We start from the raw sequence: 16,817 nt of genomic DNA on the forward strand, positions 1-16,817 counted from the left end.
CTGAAATTTGTGTCATGATCCTTATTAATATTTTTTCATTCATTTACAACCTCCAAAACATTTATTCTGGATGAAATGAAACACTTTCGCCCATGGGCCTACCCATTGGCCACTGTTAGCCCATGGGCGTGCCCATGGGCGAGCGAGTTTAAATTTTGAGTTTTCGAAAAACAAATTTTTCATTTTTTCATCCTTAGCACATATACATAACAGCTGCCTGTTTAATTTTGCGAAATCCCTTGTGAGAGAGTGGCCACAGTGCTGAGAGTTTCTGGACTTTTGTGAGTCCAGAATTAAATTGTGACGTGTTAAATAATTTTATCTTACCTCACACATGAATGTCGCTTTCTGATTGGCTAAGCGCTATTCTATTATTTTCAATGTACCATGGTTGCAGGCGATGTATTATTTTCAGTGTACACCGCTGAGAATTCCGAACTCTTTAGGTGCTTCATGGTAGTACTTCTTTATCTCGAATAACATTGAATCACGCTTGAAGCCCGGAAATTACCGATATTTTGCGATTGAAAATCGATGCAAGGGAGATAACTCTAAATCTGTTTACGTTGTATCGTCTGCCAAATGGCAATTCAACAGTTCCAAATTAAATTTCAGGTGTTCGGTAACCGAGGGACCTGTGAACAACTCATAATCACCATAAGAAGAGTAGATGACACTCATACGTTTTATTCGAAAGTTTCATTAATGATTTTGATAATAACTGCCATTGCTTGAACACATTGTCGAGAGTGGTTCTAATAACTAGTAAGTGTAGTGAAGACATGTATACACATTAGTATCTAACACTCCTATGCTTTGCTAGATAAAAATATACAGCACAACGCTAGTGACTAATAAAAAAAGGAAAGAGAAATATGGATTGAAACATTATCAAGTGGACGTTTCGTTATCAGGGTATTTAAAGTAGGAGGTTTTATTGTTAAGTCCCATACACAAGGCATTGGGTCACACGGGAGTTAATGAGCGAGTGAGCTAAGATTAGCTTTACGCTGCACACTCAGCATTATTCCACATATGTTTCGGTTGTCTGTACATATCGAGTCTGGAGTAGATAGTACGGCGAATAACAGCACGACATTCGACCTACGCAATGGGATACGATGACATGTGTCAACAGAGTCTGCGAGCCTCACCACCCGATCCCGCCAGTCGCCTGTAACGACAAGCATGGGTTACTGAAGATCAATTATACCCAAGATCTTGATGGGTGGGTCACAGAGGAAACTATGTGGACATCATGTGAAGTCACAGAGGAATATATACACACAAAAACAACCACAAACAAACAAAACTGTAGCATTTAAGAAAACTGTTTTCCGAGGCAAGTTACAAAGATATACTAAGATGGCGTCTGTGACCTTTGGGAACTCGAGGAACGCGTGGTGACGATGTACTGGAGGGGATAAACAATTAAAGTCCGTGAAGAGAGAAATAATGAACTTTAGAAGCATGTCACCTCCAGTGTTACCGGAATGAGTTTCATGGTGCGAAGTGGGAGGCGAAATAAAAATAACACCAAAATATGTGGCAGAACTTCACTAGAGAGAAAAATATGATCCATACAATATATTACCATGTCGGAAATAATGATCCATTTGGCATGACAGTGTATTTCAAATGCTTCGAAAACTCTCTGTTAATCCAAACCATATAATCCTGTCTTTCTAGCAATATGGGACACAAAAAAGGGCCTCACCCACTGCACTTAAGTGGGTGCTTTTAACTATTTAGCCACCTCCTGTAGGGGTCGAAGATCAACAGCCGGGAAACCCGGCGAACATAATCATTAAAATCGAGTCCTTGAGATCTGATTCTAATCCAAGAATTCCAGTGAATCAAGGTAATGATCAATGCTATAGTACACACACACACACACACACACACACACACACACACACACACACACACACACACACACACACACACACACACACACACACACACACACACACACACACACACACACACACACACACACACACACACACACACACACATGATAGCATGGCTTGCATTTGTGTGAACTGTACTTATCCATCGAACGAACCATCAGAATTGCAAATCAGTTTCGAGCTCAAAATCACTTGACACAACAGAAACAATGACAGCATGACGGCATCATAAGGACAGAAGTTTCGACTTTGGAACTTCGATATCTCAGTGTTGGCCCGAAGCGTCTCCGTTCGTGTGATCACGGTCTTGCAGGAAGACCACAAAAGACACATTTCACCTGCAAAACTGTTCACACTGATACTCCGCCTTCTTGTATGTTGTTAGTATAGTATATCTAAATGGACTGTAGAACACAGGTGCCTATGTACTGGACTCTTCAAAGAATTGATGTTGCCTTGACGACCAGCTCAATGAGAAGGCACAGACCCGAACACAATACCCCCACCAGGAGGGCGAGCGAGACCGACACAAGCTTCTCCAGCCCTATCGGCTTGGCCCCCGTTTCTGTTGAAGCACACGCGCTATCGTTCTCCCTCGGGTTCCACTTCCTGTACCAGTACTGCATTAAACCAATCTCCTGAACCAGTGTGACTCTGCAGTTTAGAAACACGTGGATTATGAAAAGATTGTGTTTGTCACAGTCAGAATGAGGTAAAGATTTTGGGGGATATTTCCGTGCAGATTCAACAGGAAGAATCCTCATTTTAACACCTCGAATATGAAAAGATCGTGATTCTCTGAGTCAGAATGATGAAGAGAATTTTTCCACTTGGTTCATTTCGGTTTTGATAATGGAATAATTGACAATAATTTTACTATTTAATTCGGTGGTCATGTTCAATTATCATATTTGTAAAATTCTTAAACGCCCCCCACATGCATAGTTATCTTAAAACAGCTAATTCAGGAGCTCAAAGTAAGTACGTCTTGGAAATGCTTTACTATCTGAGCGCTTTTATATTACAGTAACGGGACAATGCAAGGTATCTTAGCGCTTACGTCTTACAGTACAAGAATAATCCAAAGTAACCTAGCGTTTAAGTATTATTGAAGGAACAATACAAAGTATCTAAAGGATCGCTTTTACATTACAATAACTAATTATCAAAGGTAACTTTGTACTTTTGAAACAAACGAATATAAGCTGTCTGTTTGATTCGTGAAATGGCTGCTTAAATAAATAAACAAACCCTCTTATTCGATGATGATCAACTTGATACGAGAATCACTAATGCCTTTTGGATTTTCAGCTGTAGATACCTACTTGCCAGACATGTAAATCCCAAAATATATTTTTCTTTGTGTTTTCTATTAGCATTGAGGGCATTCCACTTTCAAACATAATACTTACTCCTCAGAAAACATATCTGTTAGCGGCGAATCTTCTGGCAGAACCAAACTGTATTGCATGGGTTCAAATGTTTCCTGAAGAATATACAAGTCACAAAAACTTCTGGCGAACACCTCTAATTCTGACATATCACTCAGAAAAGCATAGTTCTCGTGGAGAACCTTCTTTATTTGGATGGTTGCGTTTCTTTCAAGTGTGCTTCTGTCCGTGCTCCTGGAGGCTTGGATCTTCTCCCACAGTCGCATCATTTTACTGTTGTTGGATGTCTGTAAAGACACACTTACGTCGGAGACAGTGTATGCCTTGTTAACTGATTTTGCTGTTAGTATATGGCAGTTACATTCACAGCGTAAAATGATCATAAGAAAGAAGACATTGTGGCGGTACTATTAACAACAACGGAATAATCCACTGTATCTTAGCGCTTTTACATTACACTAAAGGAACAACACAAGGTATCTTAGAGATTACATACTACACTAAGGGAACATTACGTGGTATCTTAGAGATTATATACTACAGCGAGGGAACATTACAAGGCATCTTAGAGATTATATACTACAGTAATGGAACAATCTAAGGTGTCTTAATGATTATATACTACAGTAAGGGAACAATATAATGATCTTAGTGATTATATACTACAGTAAGGGAACAATATAAGGTATCTTAGTGATTCGATACTACAGTAAGGGAACAATATAATGTATTTTAGTGATTACATACTACAGTAAGGGAATCATATAAGGTGTCTTAATGATTATATACTACAGTAAGGGAACAATATAAGGTATCTTTGTGATTATATACTACAGTAAGGGAATCATATAAGGTGTCTTAATGATTATATACTACAGTAAGGGAACAATATAATGTATCTTAGTGATTATACACCACAGTAAGGGAACACTATAAGGTATCTTAGTGATTATATACTACAGTAAGGGAACAATATAAGGTATCTTAGTGATTAGATACTACAGTAAGGGAACAATATAATGTGTTTTAGTGAATTTATACTACAGTAAGGGAACCATATAAGGTGTCTTAATGATTATATACTACAGTAAGGGAACAATATAATGTATATTAGTGATTATATACCACAGTAAGGGAACAATATAAGGTATCTTGGTGATTATATACTACAGTAAGGGAACAATACGAGGAATCTTAGAGATTATATACTACAGCAAGGGAACAATCTAAGGTGTCTTAGTGATTACATACTACAGTAAAGGAACAATATAAGGTATCTTTGTGATTATATACTACAGTAAGGGAACATTACAAGGTATCTTAGTGTTTATATACTACAGTAAGGGAACAATATAAGGTGTCTCAGTGATTATATACTACAGTAAGGGAACTTTAAAAGGTATCTTAGTGATTATATAATACATAAACGGAACAATCCAAGGTATCGTACCATTTATACATTGTAGTAACGGAGCAATAAAAATTGTTTCACAAGCAATCATAGTTTCAAATAGGTTTATTTGTTTGCATTACAAGGGGTAGGCTTATTAAATGAAACACCGAGAACATGTAGGGTTGGTCTAAGTTAACGTCCATCACGTACCGCAGGTGCATTTGTTTCACTGTTCCAACGACTGCGCTTACACCCTTGCAATACACATCAACAAAAACGGTTTCTCAAACAACTGTTATCTTAAGTTGAATAAACTTCTGAGACTTAAATTTTCAATTGGCAAGGTAAAATTATGTGGCTTCGCAATCTTAATTTCACTTTATTTGGTTTACTTTTTTGTTTAAAGTGAAATTCGTCGGTATAATTTCACTGCAAACAGACTATAATAACAGCGTTAGGATCTTTGTGCACTCAGTTGGAATCCTTTGGAGTGATGAGAAAATATTATATAATATCTATCTATCTATCTATCTATCTATCTATCTATCTGTCTGTCTGTCTGTCTGTCCATTCGATTCGTCACACAGGCACAACATGAGGGCTGTCTCTCTATCTACCTATCTATATATCCATCCATCCATCTATCTATCTATCTATCTATCTATCTATCTATCTATCTCTCTACCTATCTATCTATCTATCTATCTATCTATCCATTCGATTCTCCACACAGGTACAATATGAAGTCCATTTCTAGCGTTCCCCGCCGTCATATTGCTGGAATGCAAGCGGCATAAAACTATACTCACTCACTTACCATGATAGCTCTGTGAAGGCTCGTGCCTTCTACCAAGCCGACTTTGAGGCTGTCATCAGCAAATACATCATCTAAACTATTAAAGGGAAGTTCTTCTTTGGTGACGGTGAGGGAGGCGATGAGATTGCCGCTGTAGGCGGCGGTCATCACAATAATGTACAGCCACCAGAAACTGACCAGGACCCGACCGGAACTGGACTCCGGAAGATGGACGCCCCCTGGTGGATTGAAATGATCGTCACATGTCTCACTTGTTTACTTACAACAGTTTCATTTAAGCAAACACGACGTGTCAGCTATATGCGGACTAAATGTGGTGCCTATTAAAACCAAGGGACGCAACTCGACACTGTGAATTGCATTAATTACCAACACGTGTTATTCCGGGACAAGCCGAATGAAAAAAAAAAAAGAAAAATGAATAAAAAAAAGAAGAAGAAAAAAACCACCAGATAAAAGTCAGACTAATATATCCACAATGTTTAAGATTAAAGTTGATTAGTTATATACTGAGAATAAAAGGTTAAGCGCCAGCCTATTTCAAATTTCAAAACTCTGATGTGACACTGTGGAAATGTGAAGACCAATCAATATTTAGAGAAAGTTCATGCTGTTTTAGGAATGTCATAATCATTTGTATTTACGATTAAAGGAAAATTGTTACAGATATGATGACACTGAATTTTAAATCAAATAACTATTCCTGTTGTGTTTACACAAAATTATTAAATTTAGGTTCCACTTGTTAATAGTGACAATCATGTGACCATCTAGCAGTCATTTCTGATTTTCTCTTTTCAAAAGACGATGACATTTTTGAGGAAAACAAAATGCATGTTTTCAAAATGCGCATGCATCCTGTTGAAAGTAAAAGATACCCTCCATTATCTCTTTGTTATTAAATCAAATTATGATAGCTCGTTTTTTTCTGAAAAATGTCCTATTGGCCAACCTATATTTTTGCAAAATATACTGGTGGCGCTTAACTTTTTATTCACGGTATATATCGATATAATATTATTGTTTTGAAACTCGTATCGATTTATAGCTATATTTCCTTAGTTTGTATACAAGCTAACGCCCGGGCGTGTATTTGAATCTCTCACCGCCAATCGCATTTCTCTTATTGCAAACTTCATATTAGGCAGCACAATTCCGCTAGCTACGCTCTTTGTACTGGCCACATACATGTTTCCTGAGTTTCTAAACAATGACATAATGCCATAAACGTTTTAACAGCTCGGGAATACTTTTATCAAAGAACCAAAATCATTACGCGCATTCTGATTGGTTTGTCGCATTCTCGCATATAACAGGCAACGAGTAGGGGACGAGTCTCTTTGGAGGTCACGGAAAGGAGCGAGTGCTGAAGGATGGGTGAATCTTTAACGACACAAATACATGCACAACCAAATTGGTCCGTCCGCTATATTTTACTGGTTGAAGTTGGAAATCAGAAACACTTGAAAATACGGATGGGCTTTCCTGAAACGAATTCGTACTACCAATATACACCTCATCAAAAGTAACGCACCACCCAATATTTATTACCCTAACTTAACAATTTTTCAGTGATGATTTTTACGATAGGTCTCTATGAAAAAACGTTGTCTAAAGCATGCACCTTGGGGAAATTCAAGTGTACGTGAAACGCATGGGTATCAGGCCACCATCTCAACACGAACATACATGTTTACCCTCAGATAAATTAGGCTGCGTTTTTCATCCCCGAGTGACGTTTCGGTTAAAATGGCATCCAAGGGGTCCATAGGACAAAGATGGCAGATCACTGGTACGCACAGGACCGGGATGTCATGCCGTGCTATTGGCCGAGAATTGAATCTAAGCCACACGACGATTAGCAGGTTAATTGCCAAACATGGTGCCACAGGAGAGGTTAAGGACCGATCCAGGACAGGGAGGCCACGGAGAACAGATGCCAGGGAGGACAGAGCACCAATGCTGCGTAATCCATTCCTCAGCAGTGTGCAGCTACTATGGCGCCCTTTCCAAAGAATCTCCACCGGCACTGTCCGGAGAGGTCTTCACGCTGCAGGTCTGAGAGCCAGAAGACCACTACTGACCCCCAGGCACAAACAGGATCGTCTAAGTTGGTGCACAGTAAGGCAGGGGTGAAACGTTAGATCATGGCAGCGCATTCATTGGTCCGACGAAAGCCGGTTCCTCCTGCGCGTTACAGACGGCCGTGCGCGAGTCTGGAGGTCAAGAGGAGCAGCATATCACCAGGGAAACATCCAGGAGGAGGTACCCTTTGGAGGAGATAGTGTCATGGTGTGGGGTTGCTGTTCCTGTGACTGCAAGCTTGACCTGGTCATCATTCCTGGGAATCTTAATGGACAGGGATACCAGAATAAGATTCTGAATGAACTTGTGGCGCCTCATTTTGAAAACCAGAATCTTGCAAGCCGACCTGTCTTCGATGACCTCATCGAGCCCATGCTGTTCGCCAGTTTCTCAGGAACACTGCCATAGACATGATACCATGGCCAGCTCGAAGCCCTGACCGTAACCCCCTGGAGCATCTGTGGGACATACTGGGCAGCCATGTCAAGCAGAGGGAACCTCCAGTCAATTCCCTGCAGGAATTGTCCCAGGCTTGGGTGGAGGATACGGGAGGCTCATTGAGACGTCGTGTCAGAGTGACCATTGCCGCCAGAGGTGGATACACAATATATTGAAGACATTTCTGTGTGTGAAACTGTCCTATATAAGGTTCAATTTCTGTGCACATTCGATGTCCTCTGTTCATTTAATAACTGTGGGTGGCTTGTTTTATCTGGTATTGTTGTCATTAAAAGATGTTGCCTCAAACTCATGTATTGCCATTTGTTTACAGGTGATTTGCCAATGAGAACTGATAAAGATACCTAAAGATCACAAATATCCCATTCAACGGTCTTTGAATACTATTTTCTTTCGCACAGTCATCTTTATGTAACTTTCTTAAAATGTGGGTGGTGCGTTATTTGTGCTGAGGTGTATATGTAATCGTCGTTATAATCGAAAACGGAAACAACAACAGCCTACGTGCCTTTAGTATTTATCACCCAAAGATGAGGATATCATCTGTTTAAAACCTATACACGTAATAACATTCCACGGGGAACCATTTTTAGCATCAGACGATCATTCGGAAAAGGGAACAACTGCAAATGTGTCTGGCAATGTCAGGAATGGAACCCGAAAAGCTGACCGGCTTTGACTGAACGGTCAAAATTCACGAATGATCGTTCATACATGGACACTTAATTTTACACCACACTATGCATGCACCTTAAATAGGTATTACTGAAATATTTTGCTTGTATGTATAAATGATATGAGTTCTTGCAGTTGCATGTCGAATGACTAGGAAACAAATGCGCATGGAATAGACACAGGCGTATTACAGAATTTACAGATATCTGTAAATACCCCCGGTTATATATCGGTTGATTCTTCCAAAATGTAGTATACATCAACTTTCTGTCATTACAGAATGCCATTTAGACAGTGGTCAGATGTAATATATGTTATATTTGGGATTACACACAAATTCTAGTACTTTTTTTCCAGTTAACTTTCTCGTTCCCTTTACATCCAACAAAATGTCCCAGTTTACACTGAGTAGGGGACCAAAATGGAATAAAGACGTCATTCAGAAAAAGAAAGGTTTCACCCTTTGGAGCACATTTATGATATCAATCAATAATAGGATGTATATTTAACTTCAAAATGTCAGTCGACAACACGCGTTAAAATAATATACTAGTCAAAAGTCAACCTATTTCCCTCACTCACTCTCCAGTAGCACCTACAAAATGCCCATTTTACGTGGAACACACCACACGTACCCTGATGAATGGTCGAACCGAACAGATACATCACAGCATCAAGAGCTCCTGCTGGTTTCCATCCCTTTTCTATGGATTTGGCATCGTTGTAGAATGGATTGTTCCATTCCATTACCAGGTAGAGCAGGATTACCGCAATTAGAACCGCACCCCCCACGGCATATACCTGCCAGCGGAATGGATCGGTTAGGGCGCTTGACAACTTGGACCTGCCTCTGGTGTTCCTTAGTATCAGACCATTGCCGGACGCATGGAAAAACGGCAGGAAGTCACTGTGGACATCTCGACCTTCCGAGAAACCCATTGGAACCGCAACGAAATCCGCTTCCTGTGTTACAACAATGCAGTTTAACTGACAAAGTGTTTTGTTTGTTTGTTTGTTTGTCTCTGTTGTTCTTTAACGCCATGCTTAGCAATATTTAAGCCAAATGACGGCGCTTTGTCAAAAATCGTGTCTGGACCAGACAATTCAGTGACTGACATCAAAAACATCGATCTACGCAATTCGAATGATGACATGGGTCAACCAGATCAGCGAGCCTGTGACCACCCCACCCGTTAGTCGCCTCTTACGGCAAGCGTGGGTAGCAGAAGATCAATTCTTACCTGTATCTTCACGGTGAACAAAACGTACTGTTTAAAATTAGCGCATTAACCAACATTCATTTGGCTTACATAAATTAATCTGAAACTGGATATAAGTTCAGCAACAGCTGGAAAACTAGATAAAATTAATAAATAAATTAAATCCCGGGACCATTAAACACATTTTGAAAAGATGTAATTTTTGTGACATGCCTTTGTTTTTCTAAAGAATGAATAATTTTAAATTATTTACTATGGCAGTATAATTTCTTTGAAAAGAGTCCGACTACATAAACTGCCTCTTTAATCAGCTGACCTGCCTTTGCATGTATTTGTGACATGTCACTCCAAAGTGCAGGATACGCTCATCGTTTCGTGATTCACAAACGTGTTAATGAAACAGGTCGGATTACACAACGTACTCCCTTGTCTGTTGAGAATTTTAATGAAAATAAAAATGGTTTTGACTTTGTGCAAATGCTTTCTTGGTCAACGTTCTGGTCATGTTTAGATACACCTAAGGAAATTACATAGAATTTATATTTTGGGGTGATCTTACAGATTCATCTCATTAAAATAGAAACCAATACTTATTATATTTCATATGTATATATTTCGTTTCCTGAACAATGATTCTGAGAAATAATCTAAATACATACAATAAATAAGTGAGAACGCTTTATAGCAAAATCCTTCAAATACTTGACACTAAGCATAATGCCGTAGACACAGTCTACTTACACAGGCACAGAAAAGGGCCTCCAACTGTAGGTAGTTATGCATAACAACACACACGTCACTTCGGTTAAATAAATAAATTATAATAAATTATATGTGTTACAGTATTCTTACCATCCTCTGCAACATGCCAATAAGTCCTGAGTAATTGGAAAAGTCTTCGGAAATGGGCACTCCCCATTCTCCGTCTGCCGGTTCAGATACAGAGTACCTGTTAAAGAAAAAACCTACAGGATAAATTCCGATATTTTATTTTCTAACTATTGAACATTTCGGGAAAACATAGGTACGGTAGCTAAGGTCCATGGATGTATCGCTTTAGAAATGACCCAACTCAACACCACTATCGCCGTCACCATATAAAGATATGAGTGAGTGAGTGAGTTTAGTTTTATGCCACACTCAGCAAGATTCCATCTATGTGGCGGCACTCTGTGAACAATCGAGTCTGGACCAGACAATCCAGTGGCCAAGAGCATGAGCATCGATCTGCGCAGTTGGGAACCGATGATATTTGTCAACCAAATCAGCGAGCCTCACCACCCGATCCCGTTAGATGCCTCTCATTACTATTTAATCATACATCGTTCTCTTTTGAACCCATGCAGACTGTACGTGTATTTCACGTTTTGGGGTTTGTTTGTTGTCCTACACCGTACTCAGCGGTATTTCAGCTTTATAGATGTCTGTATATAATGGAGTCTGAACAAGACAATACAGTGGTCCACAGCATGAGCATCGATCTACATAATTGGGATACGATGACATGCCAACGAGCCTGGCCATCCGATCTCCTTAGTCGCTTCTTACCACAAAGCTATTTTAACCCGGATTCTAATCTGCCTGTCAATCTGTAATTGATTGGCCATATAATCTATGGCCATGCAAGATTTCATACTTGAAAGAGGTAGCGCATGATTCAGTGGAAATACTGCACTTATCCGCTGGGCTATCAAGGATATCACATACTCTTCAAAAAAGTAGGGGAACCTGAACTTTCAGTTTGGATAGGAAGTGTAAACGTTGACAAACATTTCAAGGACAGACATCTTATAAACGCACCACCAATTCCCTCTATTCTCACCCCTAAACACAGCGCATGATCTGCACTTGCACAACGATGTAGCCCCATACACGTGCATGGGATCCCATTCTTGATTTTTACTGTCAAGAAGGTCGAGAAATCACTTACACTATTGAATTTGACACTCATCTTGCATCACATATTTGTTAGTGTTTGTTTCTAGTCGTTTGTTATAAAATGAAAATCGTACACATGCAAATTACATGCCACACACCAGTCATCTTTCAAAAGCAACTACATTCCAAATAGCTACGGTTGTAAGGTAGTGCAAATGGTGATGCGCTCCCAAAACATTCAACATTATCATATCAACATTGATTGACTCCGATATATCTCCTAAATATGTTTAATCGTAAGTTCCCCTACATCTTAAAGCAATTACAGGTTAGATGACACGTACGTAAAGTTAAGGACATTTCCTAGATGGTCTACTAGGTCGATACTGGCTTGCTTGTAGGAGAAACTTCCATCTTCCTCTTCATACCTCTTTACAAACGGCAGCCACTGAAAGTAACGCAAACAATCATCAATAAAAACAGATTACTGATTAAACGTTAGTGAACTACTTGATGAAAACTTAATCCTTTTCACAGAGAATTATGATATTGCTTATTAAATAACACTTTCTGTCCCCATATATAAAGGGCCAGTGCTTTATCAGATCTTGAGGAGAAGTAAAATTATTCATAAACATCCGCTGAAAGAAAACAAACCCAAACAAACAAAACTTTGCATTGATAATTGTATTCTCTGAAATGATAAATGTTCAATGTTAAATTGGCTTTAAAAAATCCTGTCACGTGCAAATCGCTGCACTGACAGGGAAGCGACGTAAAATCCCACTTTTATTGCATGGACTGGTCCAGGAATCACACCAACCCTGTCACATATCAAGTCAGTAGGACCGGGTGTGTCCGTGAACGTCCTTTGCGTTTTTGTTTCTAAGTTGGCAAAATTCTAACAATATGACTATGGTATGCAAATCGAGAGTGACTGTCTGTGATTCAAGTCTCTAAAATAATATACCGTTGCTAGTTTAAAATTTTCAACATTTAAATATCCTTGATACTAAATGTTTATTTCTTTGTTGTTTAATTTGTAAATATTCTATCTTTATGGTGCCTGTCTGTAAATAATCGAATCTCAAACAATCCACTGATCAACAGCATGAGCATCAGTTAAGATTAATTGAGGACAAATTCTGACCCGGATCTTCAAATTCGTCCTTATTCATAAGGACTGAAAGTAATTCATGGAAACCTTTTATGTTTTGGTAACACGCGGAATAAATACCTTGCCTGCTATTGATTTTCGAAAATCAAGTTTTTAAAAAGCTTTGTCGTAGATTCCGTGAAAATGTAATCAAGGCCCCCACCTCAAGTGCTGCGGCTCTCAGTTTCCTCTGGTTCAGCCCCAGTTTCAGATTCGGGAACACATCATCGTGAGACGCATCATGGCGGACGACGGATAACTTCCGTCCATGCGGTTTCCATAGCAACGTGTGTAACATCGTGTTTACGGTTCTCGTGTTGTGTTCTCTTCTGACTATCTAGAAAAGAATAAACAGGATGTTTCAGCTTTGCCATAACCATGTTTCTACTGATCCACGCAGTTAGTTCTTTGTCTTTAGTGAACAACATAAATCTCCATAAACAATTCTTCTTGGCATTTTGTTGTGTGAACACAATTTTCTATTTCGTACTGGTATTTATTTCATAAAAGTGTTCACCGTCCATGCCCCTAGAAGCAAAATGTCTACAGATGACACCTGGGACATTACAAATTGATCTCCTGCAATCTTTCTAAATGTCTTAATGCAGTTAGTGATGCATTTTAGTCGGCTATCGATCCCGAGACCCCTTTACTGGGCTTCGGCTAGCGGGACTTTACTTACCTGGAGAAAATGGTCCGTGAAATCAGATCTGTTCCATGTGTGTTCTGATGACAAAACCTCCGAAGTTGTTTTCACTACCCACTGAAAGTAAAGTATTGTCCATTATATCTTAAGTATTGTACTTTCAGGAAATGTGTTTGACTGCACATATAAATCACTGTATCTCATCACAAATATTTTCGAACTACACCGTTAATACTTTAAAATAATGGGAAGGGGAGGGAGTCATTTATTTTGTACATACGGTGGGTGGTAGTCACTTTGTGGAGGGGAGAGAGTCATTCAATTGTACATGCTTCACCATAAAAATCATCGCACCTATCCCTTTCCCCCGCCTCCTAGCAATAGATTATGAGTGGTACCTAACAACAATTACCGTGGACAAGAAACGAGAAATACAGGCCAACAACTGACCTGTGTTAGTTTGCTGATGTCGAAGTTCTTGTATGAGGTGCTGAGCACGGCGACATGGTCCAGTTTCAGGTCCATGCCCTCTATGGATCTTAAAGCAGGTCGAGGGACTATGAGAAGCCATTGGGAGAAGTGACGAAACAGGGAACCCTTCCCAAAATATGTGTCCAACTCCTCAGCCTAAAGCAAGAAGGCAATCTAAATGTTATAGCTTTCTTGTGAGACACCCCCAAAAGTCTTTTTGTCCATTGTGTGAACTAGGCCCAGACCAGAAAAAAATATTCAGATTCTGTGATTCGAAAAGTCAAACTTCAGGTTGAAATATGGAAGATACCCAGGTTTACTACACACACACACGCACACACATACACACACACACAACACACAAAGCACACAAAATACACACACACACACAAACACACACACAACACACAATAAATGGTTCTTCACTTAACTCAACATTTATTGCACCAGAGTATCAGAATTTACATCATCCTCAGATAATATATATAGGATCAAGATATATATGATATATATCTTTAAAACGTTCATACGTCACGTCAATGCACTAGACATTCCTTTTACATATTGGGTATTTTTTCAAAAGTGTAAATATTCATAGTTTATAGCCTGTAAAGGATGGGTCCATGTATTACAGACAGACCACACCATAATTCATCAATTAAAAACGTTCCACAAACACCACAAAATACACAATAGGCATATGTCGTGTTACATTTTGGAAATAACATTGTCCTATGTACCTACAGGATCCAGTGAATTTCGTGCAGCACAAAATCCCATTGAAATCCAATTGATGCTCAGCGTTCGTAATTCACATATTGACGAGTGGCATATGCAAATTTACTTTCTAACCGCAAACAGGACACCCCATTCAATATCAGAATCGACATCTAACGAATCAGTTTGCTGACCTTGCTTTGAAAAGACAAATACAATAGGCAGAATTACACAGTTACTCTATTTTCGACTAGTATTGAAGCTTTGTTTGACTTGTATTAATTAATATTGCTGATGATGACTGATGAAAGTCTAAGGTAAATCAATTTCACAGGAACGAGCTGTGTCATTCTTGGCTGTCTGCTAGGTCACAGCCTTGGTAAACACACAGGAAAGACTATTTTCTCTCTTCTCGCTCAGGTAGGTATCTCATTAACGTAAAGGTGCCAGCCATATACTGTGGTTGATGATGAAAGATCGATACATTTACTATTCCTAAAGCGGGCACGGCCCCCATTGCGAGTATCGTTATACCTCACTTCAAATAGACAAGGGACGGTGGGGTAGCATTCTTTGGTCACGCCAATGACCCGGGTTCTATTAATTCCCTACATAGGTACAATGTGTGAATCCCATGTCTGGTGTCTCCTGTCGTGATATTGCTGGAATATTGCACAAAGCGGCGTAAAACTAAACTCAGTCACACAAATAGAGGGCTTTAAGACGCTATGGTTCTGAAACATATTTAAAATTTCTTCTTTCTTAGGGATCTGGAGGGTATGTTATGTCTGGGGGTATACACACATTTAGAGAGAGTGAGTGAGTTTAGTTTTACGCCGCACTCAGCGTTATTCCAGCTATATGGTGTAGGTCTGTAAATAGTCAAGTCTGGACCAGACAACCCAGTGATCAACAACAGGAGCCTCGATCTGCGCAATTGGGAACCGATCACGTGTGTCAACCACGTCGGTGAACCTGACCACACGATCCCGTTGGTCGCATCTTACGACAAGCATGGGTTACTGAAGGCCAGTATTCAAACTCGGACCTTCACGGGTCATGTTTCGAAATAGTCATAAACATACTAGGCTAATGGAAGTTGGTCGACTGGTAGTCTAGACTGCGTTCTTTGTGAACCCCTCTGATAAGTGTAAATTGGCCTGATCCCACGGCCGATAGCTACGATTACACAATGCCATTTAGAAAGTGGTGAAATGTAACATATGTCATACTTGGGAGTACACTTTCTTAGCAAAGTACCAATTCTAGCACTTTTTTGGTTGAGTCCAATCCGCACCCTCAGAGTCAGCCGCTTAATTCCAAATATGGCACATGTTACATATGATCACTTTCTAAAATGGCATTTGTAATGTACATTTCTAGATTTCAACATTGATTTGTAAATCTAGAAAAAAAAACAAAGAAAAATAATAAGTAGCAAAAGACAAAATCGGAATCATAAAAAGATCCTAACCAAAGCAAAATTTGCATTAAAGAAATTGACCTTGAATTGTGTCCAAATGTTACAGAACATGTCAACATATTGTTGAAGGACACTCTGTAACTTTGCCGAGACACAAAACTTTCTATGTAAAACAGATCTGACTGTTCTTCCAAAAATATAATATACTCTCCCCTATACCACCACACACCCACCCCAGTAGCGAAAATGCACACTGGGACTGCAGATTCTTTCGCACCTAATCGAGGAAAGTCAGTTTGAGTGTCACATGGAGACGTGTGGTGGCGCTGAAGTCAATACCTAGTGTGACCACAGTGGACATCCAGAATTGCACGGCATCGCCTCGGCATCGAACAAGTAGGTCTCAGAATCTCGTGAAGCCTAATCGTAGCCCACTCTGCCTGTAGCTGACGAAGTGTCTTGGCTGAGGGTTACGGCGTCGCATCCAGGGCATCCCACAGATGTTCGATCGGGTTTACGAGCGGTGATTTGGAGGGCCAGGGGAGCACATTGATGTTGTTGTACTAGAGGATG

At 39.7% G+C, this 16,817-nt stretch overlaps 1 protein-coding gene across 1 annotated transcript in view; it reads right to left on the reverse strand.

The window, feature by feature from the left end:
* Window positions 1–671: 671 nt before the first annotated feature.
* LOC137294931 (glutamate receptor ionotropic, delta-2-like) overlaps window positions 672–16,817 on the reverse strand; it is a 34,053-nt gene continuing 17,907 nt past the window's right edge. Inside the window, exons 5-13 of the mRNA XM_067826104.1 lie at window positions 14,084–14,260; window positions 13,670–13,750; window positions 13,151–13,324; window positions 12,176–12,279; window positions 10,806–10,902; window positions 9,369–9,696; window positions 5,515–5,732; window positions 3,326–3,591; window positions 672–2,567 (exon numbers count right to left, since the gene is read on the reverse strand). Of these exons, the coding sequence (XP_067682205.1) occupies window positions 2,351–2,567; window positions 3,326–3,591; window positions 5,515–5,732; window positions 9,369–9,696; window positions 10,806–10,902; window positions 12,176–12,279; window positions 13,151–13,324; window positions 13,670–13,750; window positions 14,084–14,260 (1,662 nt within the window). The 3' untranslated portion in view covers window positions 672–2,350. The remainder of the gene's footprint in view (window positions 2,568–3,325; window positions 3,592–5,514; window positions 5,733–9,368; window positions 9,697–10,805; window positions 10,903–12,175; window positions 12,280–13,150; window positions 13,325–13,669; window positions 13,751–14,083; window positions 14,261–16,817) is intronic.

The sequence above is a fragment of the Haliotis asinina genome, chromosome 8 (assembly GCF_037392515.1).
Source record: "Haliotis asinina isolate JCU_RB_2024 chromosome 8, JCU_Hal_asi_v2, whole genome shotgun sequence".
Lineage (NCBI taxonomy): Eukaryota > Metazoa > Mollusca > Gastropoda > Lepetellida > Haliotidae > Haliotis > Haliotis asinina.